Consider the following 10318-nt stretch of genomic DNA (forward strand, 5'->3'; position numbering starts at 1 on the left):
TTAATGGCTCATTTGTTTTTAGTGCTGAATAATATTCCATTGTGGATGTGCTATAGTTTATTTATTCATTCATTCATCTACTGAAGGATTTTGGTTGCTTTCAAGTGATGGCAATTATCAATAATGCTGCTCTAAACACAAGTGTGCAGATTTTTGTGTGGACATAGGTTTCCATTTCTTTGGATAAATACCAATGAGTGTGATAGCTGGACCATATTCAGAGTATTTTTAGTTTTTTAAAAAGCTCTCGAACAGTCTTCTGAAATGGTTGCACAATTTGTATTCCCACCAGCAATGATTAGAGTTCCTGTTAGTCCACATCCTTGCCAACAGTGCTGTTGTCAATGTTCTGAATTTTGGCCATTTTAAGATGTCTAGTGGTAATCCACCTGGTCTGCAATCTCCCCCAATTCCCTGAGTGCCAAACTCATATTTCCCCTTTCCCTTCCACACTGTGACTGGTTCCTTGTATGTGTTTCTAAGGGTGGTGGCAAAAGTGAGCTCCAGTAGGTGGGAGTGAACATGGTGGGGAACCAAAGCCTGTGTGTGTCAAGGGAGAAATCACAATTGTGGGCTGTAGTGGTCCATTTGGGAAAATAAGTTTTCTAGCAATCATCCTGATGTGTTGAAAATTGAATGAAGACAAAAACTTAAGAATTCTGCTACAAGAGGGTACCTGCAGTTTGGAGCAGGTGTATCTATACAAGGTCAGAAAAAGCCCCAGATATAAGCAAGACCAACAAAAAGTACCTGTCATCTGAATGCAGCTAGTAATGATGGGAAGAGGACACTGATACTTGAGATGGGAGATCAGGAGCACAAAGCTCCAAGGAACATGAAGAATGAAGGAAACATGGCACCACAAAAGATCACAATAATCTCCAATAACTGAGTCCAATGATAAGGAGATCTGCAATTCACCTTACAAAGAATTCAAAATACCTGTTTGGGAAAATAAAAAAGAGAATGAACTCAATGGAGTAAAGCAAATAATTCACAGTTATTGAGTCAGAAGGGTATGGATTGCACATTGGATCAAATATACAAATGAACGGAGGTTTCCAATATTTAAACAAGCTAACAGGATTTGAAATGCAAATCCTGAATGATGAAAATGTTCTGAAATACAAAGCATCAGAAAACCAACATCCTGCTCTTTATGGGATCTTAGTTTAATGAGGCAAGATTATTTTTATATTCTAGCTGATTTTAGGACACGTTCAAGCTATGGAAGCCGTCCCACTTTTGTGTGACATATGAGAAAAGGAGAGAGATCGAGGATGTCTCTATCTCCCTGGCTTATGGTCACAGGAAGCAATTGGTGAAGAGAGTCACTCAGAGCACTAGGGAAGGTAATGGATTCTCTTTCTCTACCCTATCTTGTCTCACTCCACTAAAAGGAGCAAAAGGAGAAGGCTGGGTTAAAAATCTATCTCTGTGGTTGTTGCCATGATCTCTGAATCTTTAAAGGCAGTTCTAGTTCATCAGCTCCTTGGCTGATTGAGAGACATCAAATCTACTTATCTAAGTCAGCTCTAAGTAAAAATGAATTTCCTTAAAGACAGAGCTTTTTCTTGCTCTTGGGTCTTCTCAGAATCTCTAGCGCAACTTCTAGACATCCCAGATGTCACTTTTTATACATCACTCAGTGCTCCCCATGATAAGTGTAGTCCTCAGATGTCAACCATGCAACATTATTACAATATTACTGATTATATTCCCTATGTTGTATTTTCCATCTCTGTGATTTATTTATTTTATAACTGGAAGTTTGTACCTCTTAGTCCCCTTCTTCTATTTCACCCATCTCCCCACCTGCCTCCCCTCTGGCAACCAGTGTGTTCTGTGCATTTAAGAATCTGTTTTGTTCATTTGTCTTATTTTTTAGACTCCACATATAAGTGAAATAAATCATATAGTATTTATCTTCCTCTGTCTGACTTATTTCACTTAGCACTATACCCTCTAGGTCCATCCATGTTGTCTCAAATGGCATTCTTTTTTTATGACTAATATTCCAGTGTGTGTGTGTGTGTGTGTGTGTGCGTGTGTGTGCGTGTGTGTGCATGTGTGCATGCGCGCAACATCTTCTTTATCCATTCATCTATTGATGGACACCATGTATCATTTTTAGACTGCAATTTTGCCACCAGATGAGTGGGATGTCAGGGACTGATATCCAAAAAGAATTCTAACGGAAGTTTGCTCTCTATTGTGAGAATACCCTTCCACATTTTGTGGCTTTACTGAGAGATTTGGTAAATATGTTATTTAAAAAAATGTTTTGGATCTCAGAATTAAGTTTCTTTTGGATGTGTCCATGTACAGAGACTAACCATAGTTACCCAATTTCTTTTCAGGTTCCATATTTACAGAATCCCAGAAAAGCCAGAAGTTGCTTGTGTAATATTCACACCTTATGTCAAAAGAATAAAACACTTTACAGCTACCATTGTTAATAACAGAGTTCATTTCCTGACAGGGTATATGAATGTAGAGGTTTGGGTTTATGGAACAGTAAGGTAAAGGCAGCGTACTGTTGGCCTATCCAACTTTCTTTTTTTTTTTCCTTAGTGGTGGGAATTTCTGTTTGTTCAAGACTTAACCAGATTCCAGAGAGTTTCTGATTGTTCCAGCGGAGATAACTCATGTTTTCTCTGTTGCTTTGACGATCACCTCCCTAATGAGAGAATGGTGTCCTTTGATCCATTTGGAAAGAGAGGCTTCTCAGCAGACTGAATTGCTTTCAAATTTCAGTTATCTGTGTGTATAGAGGATGTACATCTGAGGTGAAACAGTAAAATGAGAAGCAAGCCTAAGGCTACCTGGGATGTTAGGAGGTCTGGAGTCACACTTTGATAAGATCCAGTGCTCTTTGGATGAAGATTCCCTTGCCTCCTTCAGAGTCCAATAGTTTTCCTGGGCCCTGTCTGGATGCATTCCTTACTCTGGATACTTAATAACCATGACTGCCATTCCAGGCCATCTCTAATGCTATTCCATTTGGCCCATCTCCCCTACTGACTCTGCAGGTGAGTTTGGGCCTCTGAGAAGAGGACACACTCTACCATATTTTTAGTATCTTCCTCCCTAAAGTCACAAACACTGGATTTTCTCAAAGACTGAACAGCGTCTGGGAGGGTAGAGCTCCTCACAACCCCTCATCTTTCTCATCTACTATTCTCCTTTCTTCTCTGTCCAGTTGCAGAGAGTGGCTGCAAGGGCAGTACTGTGATTTCAAGCCAGGACTTAGCCGTTGTTTCCTCGGCCACGTACTAGATCGCCAATTGACTATTTGCAGCTACAGCTCCATCTTCTCAGAATTACTAGAGGGACCATGCTGTGTTCAGCACTGAAGTTAAAGAAGACAACCAGAATCTACCCCCTCGGCCTCTGCGCCCCTTATCCTGAACAGCAAGTGCAGAACTCCGCACTCATGCATTTGTGTATAGGTTAACGGTATTAAGCAGTTAGGCAGACGTGCAGCAGCATCACTGTAGTCAGTGGGATAATCAGCACCATAATAGAATTTGTAGGTTTGCCTGGACACCTTCATAGGGTTGACTGGTAAAGACAACAGTGAGTCCAAATGGATTCAGACAATTTATTACTTATACGCACGGCAAAGTAAGATCAGCGTGGTGTTAGTTCCTAGTGCCATAGGCTGACCCCCAACCAGAGGGGCCAGATGAGAGGTAGCAGAGGTGTTGGGCCACTCTGCTGCTGAGGAGTTGACTGCAAACCATAGCCAAGTGATCTGGTAGCCTGTAACTAAACCCTAAGGAGGTTGAAGGGGGAAGTCCTGTGCTTTCACTCTCTGAAATCATGGTTGTGGCTGAGAACCTACTTCGTGGCTTCCCATTACCACAAAGCCTTTTCCCATGTGTTTCACGAAGAACTACAGGGTCAGACTCAGTGAAGACTTGGGCCAGCCTGCAGTTAAGCCTCACCTATGTGGTCTTTGTGAGAAACCTACAAAGTCATCAGGGGGCCAGGGCAGATCTGTTTCTCTAAGATGGGCGGTACAAAGAGAAAGAAAATGGGGGAACTGAAGGGACTGGGTGTTTCTGTAATTTGAAGCTTCTATAAATAATTAAGGTGTCCTTTCTAAGAGAGAAATAGGCACTGAGAAGAGCATGGATATCACTTTGAAGCGAGAAAACATATCCTAAGTTGTTTTCATGAGAAGCTTAGCTGTCTTGGGTAAGGCTGCAGCTCAGCTTTTCAAATGCAAAATCATAAGATTCTGATGGCTTATGTAAAAAATGCTAAAAACCAACAACTGTGGGCACATCACAGTGTCACAGTTTAATCTAAATTCCCTGGCTGTGTGAAGGTTGGTGGAGAGGATGTCAATTACTTTCAAGTTAATTGGCATTCACTGGCGTCTTGTGTCAGGGCTCAGGGTTTCCTTTGACACAGCACTCCAGCTGAAACATACAGTAGGCAACTAACATTTCACTTGTAGAGCACTCAAGTCTACAGATACCATTCCCATAGCATTTCTGGTGCATTTCTGATGACAGTGGATTCAAGCCTGGAAAGAAGATGAATGTAAAAATAATTATTTAGTCCAAAAAGTCACAGAATTAGTGCCTCCATTTCTATCAAACTGGATTCCAAGGGGACTTAATCAAGTCTTAATCATAATGATTGATTCTGTAGTTGAAAAAGGATGAACTAGTGCTATGAATTGAATCGTGTTCACTTTATCCCTCATCCTCCATTCGTATGTTGAAACCCTCACCCCCAATGTGACTATTTGGAGAGAGGGATTCTGGGAGGTAAAGTGAATTGCATCTCTAAGGGTGGGGCTCTTAGACACAGAGAGAGGCTGGTTGTCTAAAATCCAGGAAGATAACTCCCATCAGAAACAGAATCAGCCTGCGGTTGATCTGGACTGTCCGGCCTACAGAACTGTGAGAAAATTCATTTTGTTGAAACCACATAATCAGTGGTATTTTGTTATGGCACTCTGAGCTGAGACAATTAGTAGCTTGGAAGTTTGCCCAAATTGGTAAGTTAATATACTCTAAACAATCAAGTTACCTATGCATGTAGTCATTCACTCATTATTTAATTATGTATTCGTTCCCAAGCCAGTTTTTATAAGATTTGAATGCAATGTAGACCTTAAACTCAAAGAATTTTCCATCTAGACCAAGAGAGAAGAAACACAAAATATCTATGAGAGCGCGGAAGACAGAATCATTTGCAAAACAGAATGCTATGATGAGTTCAGTGGAGGATAAAATATATTCTGAAGATTTAGAATGTCTTATTGGGACCCAAGGCATTTTGAGCTGAGCTTATGATTTTATGGACATGTTACTCTGTAGAATTATCAAAATATGGATATGTCTTTATTTCCATATGTAAGAAGGTGTTAAAAGGAAAAGAATGTCAAGTATTTTGGTCATCTGTAGAAATTTTGAGTCAGCCCCTATCCTGTGCAAGTTATCATGTCCTGGAAGGTAATTGTCCTATAGGGCAAAAAAGGGATCAGGGTTACTTACCTGGCAAGATGAAAGCCCAGGGAGATGAAGTGAAGTGGGCTATGTAACAAGACAAGAAATTCCTACGGAAATGATAGCTTTGGGAATGTATAAGGCACTAAAGTGAATATTGTAGACTATCTCAGTTGTCTAGAAGCCATGAATCCATTTCCATAAACTATAGTGGAATTGGTCCTATCAATAGCTTCAAGAGGCCTGGGTTGTATGGATTCTTAAATCCAGCCTAATGAATCAGGTGACCAGAAAATCTGGTTCACCTGCCTAGAGATTACTTGAGGGCAGATGAGAAATTAAATGGGACCCTATAACATATGGACTTGAACTGATTCAATAGCACTGAGTGAAGAGAATATTCAGGAGAGATTTTAAAAATCAGTCATGAATGTGGTCAAGCTACAGTTTGAGGCCAGTCAGCATTCTCTCATGTGTCCCTGATCAGATATTTCTTTTAGCACGTAAAGCCCCTTAATTCTCTTGGAACAAGTAGTTCCAAATCTGTTTCTCCATGTATCTAAGGAATCTACAAATTATAAATTTCAGTAAATTAGAAAGCTAACAAATTGTGTTATCACTATTTTCTGTTTTGGACTATTATGCCTAGACGTGTTCCTAAATTAGGGACAAAACAATAGTGGCAAAACAGGATGGGGTATTACTAATGAAAATATTACAAAAACTCTCAGGAGTCAGGTACCTGTTATGTATAGGCCTGTTCTATACATCAGCACACTTAATCCTGGCAAGACTCAGAGGTTAGTTTTGTTTCCGTTTTATGAATGAAGAAACTAAGGTTCAGAGAAGCTTTGACTTTTGCCTAAAGCTGCACAGTTAACAAGTTGGAGAGCCAAGATTCAAGCTCAGGTCTTGCTAACATCAAACCGGTTGATGCTTCCACTTTGAAAATAAAAGGGTCCATGGTAGGAGGACATTTGTAGGTTTGCTTAGTGGAATTGCTCTTCTAGACAAATGGTTCCCCAGGGAGAGTCCCATTTTACCTGCCAGAGCTGGGTCCACACAGGAGAGCAAGACAAGGACAATGACGAGAGGCTTCATGGCAGGGAGCTTCTGTTGAGGATAAAGGTGGCAGGGTCTGACACTGGCTGTCAGAGTGCAGAAAGGGAAGGTTGAACACACCGTCCCGTACAAACCTGAGAGGTCTGGGGTATACACTGCTCCGGGTAGACATGCTACACTGATCTTCCCCGAGGCAGTGGAGTTGGCCAGCTTGTGTGAGGAAAAAAACAGCCAGCTCTTTCTGGTGTGGCCGCTTCTCCTGTTGACGAAGGCACTGCTCCCCCACCTGGATTTCCCAAAAGTATTAATGGAGACCTGAGAACTATAGCTTTTCTTTTTCAAGGAAATAACCTTGAATTTTTGGGTTTTTCATGTTAAGAAAAATTAAACGCCAATTTTAGAAAATTTATAAAATACTAAAAATGACAAGGAAGGAAAAGTTAACACGTGAGCCTCATCTCTCAGAAACAAGCTGTGTGTTTCTTAAAGAAATTTTATTTATGCCTGGTTTATTATTTGATATTTTGTTTTGCATAGTTCTAAACAATATACTCAGATATGCTGTTTTTGTAGCATGAAAAATACCATAAGTATTTTTTGTCTCATTATAAACTCTTCATAAATGATATTTTAAAAGCTGCATAATATTCTGTCAAGGTCATTTTTTATAACTATCACTATTAAAAAAAATCTTTACTGGGGTGCCTGGGTGGCTCAGTCGATTAAGTCTCCAAGTCTTGATTTTGGCTCAGGTCATGATCTCATGGTTCATGGGTTCTGAGCCCTGGTCTCTGCTGATGGTGTAGAGCCTGCTTGGGATTCTCTCTCTCTCTCTCTCTCTCTCTCTCTCTCTCTCTCTCTCCCCTCTCTCTGCCCCTCCCTCGCTTGTGCTTGCTCTCTCTCAAAGTAAATAAATAAACTTAAAAAAATCTTTATTGAGATATAAATGACATAAAAATTTAAATATTAAAGTGTACAATTTGATAAGCTTTGACACACATACTTTTGTGAAACCATCATCACATTCAAGATGATGAACATATCTGTTATCCCAACCATTCTTCAAGATTTTTCCTCAACAGCTTTAGTGAGGTATAATTAACAAATGAAAGTTGCTAATGTTTAAGCAGTAAAATGTGATGATTTGAAGTACATATACATTGTGAAATGCTTACCGCAATCAAACTAATTAACATATCTATCCCCTCAAATAGTTACAATTTGGGCGCCTGGTTGGCTCAGTGGGTTAAGCGGTTAAGCAGTTAATCGGCTGACTTCAGGCTCAGGTCATGACCTCGAGGTTGGTGAGTTCTAGCCCTTGCTGGGCTCTGTGCTGACAGCTCAGGGCCTGGAGCCTGCTTCGGATTCTGTGTCTCCCTCCTTCTCGGCCTCTCCCCTGCTCACACGCTGTGTCTCTTTCTCTCTCAAAAATAAACATCAAACATTTAATTAAAACAATTAAAAAAATAGTTACAATTTTTTTTTCTGGTGAGAATATATAAGATTTACTTGCTTAGCAAATTTCAAGTATACAATATTTTATTAACTAGAGTCACCATATTGCACATTAGGTCCTTAGAACGTATTCTTATAACTGAAAGTTTGTTACCTTTGACTAACATCTCCCCATTTCCCCCACTTTCCAAATTCTGGCAATATCCACTTTACCTTCTGGTTCTGAGTTTCACTTTTTTGAGATTTCCTATATAAGTGAGATCAGCCAGTATTTGTCTATATATGGCTTTTTCACTTAGCATAATATTCTCTAGGTTTATCCATGTTGTCCCAAATGGCAAGGTTTCCTTCTTTCTTATGGCTGAATAATAGTCCATTGCATAAACATACCACATCTTCTTTATCTACTTAGTATTGACAGTCACTGAGGTTGTTTCCATGGTTTTTAAAAATTTGTATTATTATTATTTTTTAGTTTTCACAATTATTGAAGACCTTTATTAACAGGTGCTTGCCATTTGTTGACTTTTTTTGAAAAAATGAAGTTAGAGACTTAATACAAATTAAAAATGAGGTTCTTAAAAATCTTGGCTTGACAGGATATGAAACAATTAAAAAACCTTTAAAGGTGTATTGAGAAAAACCAGTTTTTTTTTTTTCCTTTAAACACATTTGTCATTACCAAAAAGAGACATCTTTAGGTAAAAGTGATAAAACCCCCATGCTGCATAGATAGTTCTATTTATCTGGTCAATGGACAAAAAACAAGTACTTAAGGTCTTCAACTCCAATCTTTTGTTCATTTCTTATTGCTGGAATTCCTTATCCATTTCTTATTGTTGGAAGACTAACCTGGATGATGGTAAAGACGGTGAGGTGGCATTTACTCAGCCCTGCCCTGCCCATTCTTGGGAGCAGATGATTTTTCAGCTGGCTGCTTTTATCTGTCATCTTGTGGTTTAGGGTTTTCTGGGCTTCGGCTTCTATAATTGAAGTTGCAGCGGTACCAACATTGAAGTGACCGCTGGCTTTGGGTCTCATCGCGATTTCCCTTATCTTCTGCATTGTTGCCTTCTTCAGTCAGCAGGACCCCTACAGAATCATAGTCTATAACCCCCTCCCCCCGCCCCGCCCCCCCCCCCCCCCCCCCCCATATATATTCTGTCTCATTGGTCTATCTTGCTCTCCTGAACCCTGCTCGACAGCTCCCTCTACCACCTCTCCCTGCCCAGGAGGGTTGAAAGACTGGTTAACGCCCATAGGGTCTCCGCATGTAAGTAAAGTGGGAATCGTCACCTGCCTTAGGGCTGGCACGGTTGCGCCTGGCCTTAGGGAGCGCTGTCTGATCCTTGGTTCTTTTCCCCACTCTCACCATTCGGGTAATTCTGAGGGCAGTAGCGTGGAGGACCTCTGTGACATGCATAACATCCATAATGCTTATGGTTTGCTGCATATTTACTGCCTTGCACTGGGACGCAACGAGGGCCTGTCACAGTTGCTGCCTCTGTACCCTTTTCTCCTTCAACAACATTAAACTCTGCAGTCTCTCCATCCCCTGCCTCCGTTGCAAAGGTGCTTCCTGGGGTTATTCTTTATGGCAGTCTGGCGTGCAAATACATCTACCTTGGTGTCATTCCTCTTGATAAACCCATATCTGTCTTCCTACACAGAGCCATTTCACTCTTCCCAAAACCTTGGTTGGATGACCTTGTCCCTGCTGGAAGGCACTGTGGATGTGAGGCCATCGGGGTCACCTCTCCCTGTGCCGCTGCCTGGTGATGCCCAGCTTGGTGTGGGCAGTGCTGGGGGTGTTGGGCAGCTGCTGAGACTCTGCCTTGCTGCTCATGCTTGCAGTGATGGTGACTGGGCTGGCTGTGGCAGCTCCTCCCAGGTGTGATGGTACCTAGGCGGGTGGTGGTGGTGGGGCTGTTCAGGGCTCTTTGGGACCTGCTCTCTGCTCCCGCTACTGGTGGAATTCTGTTGTTTGCATATCCTGGCTATTGTAAATCATGCTGCAATAAACATGAGTGTGCAGATAACTCTTTGAGATATTGATAAAGTTTCCTTTGGATATGTGCCCAGAAATGGGATTGCTGGATCACATGTAATTTTAATTCTTTGATTAAATTTTGATTATTTTTTTGATTAAATCTATACCGTTTTCTGTAATGGCAGTACCAATTTACATTCCCAGCAATAGTGCTCAAGGGTTCCGTTTTCTCCACATCATTGCCAACACTTCCTGTCTCTTGTCATTTTCATAATAGTCGTTCCAGCAGGTGTGAGGCAATATCTCATTGGGTTTTGCTTTGCATTTCCCTGATGATTAGTGA

General features: G+C 40.9%; 1 protein-coding gene and 1 pseudogene across 1 annotated transcript; both read right to left on the reverse strand.

Annotated features, from left to right (window-relative positions):
* Positions 1 to 4394: 4394 nt before the first annotated feature.
* On the reverse strand, positions 4395 to 6569 carry DEFB134 (defensin beta 134). The gene is made up of 2 exons (XM_042933887.1): positions 6512 to 6569; positions 4395 to 4537 (listed from the first exon to the last, which is right to left on the reverse strand). The coding sequence occupies exons 1-2, from the start codon at positions 6567 to 6569 to the stop codon at positions 4395 to 4397; spliced, it is 201 nt and encodes a 66-aa protein (XP_042789821.1).
* Positions 6570 to 8925: 2356 nt separating this feature from the next.
* LOC122218375 lies at positions 8926 to 9831 on the reverse strand (annotated as a pseudogene).
* Between the last annotated feature and the right edge of the window lie 487 nt (positions 9832 to 10318).

Source organism: Panthera leo, chromosome B1 (assembly GCF_018350215.1).
Source record: "Panthera leo isolate Ple1 chromosome B1, P.leo_Ple1_pat1.1, whole genome shotgun sequence".
Lineage (NCBI taxonomy): Eukaryota > Metazoa > Chordata > Mammalia > Carnivora > Felidae > Panthera > Panthera leo.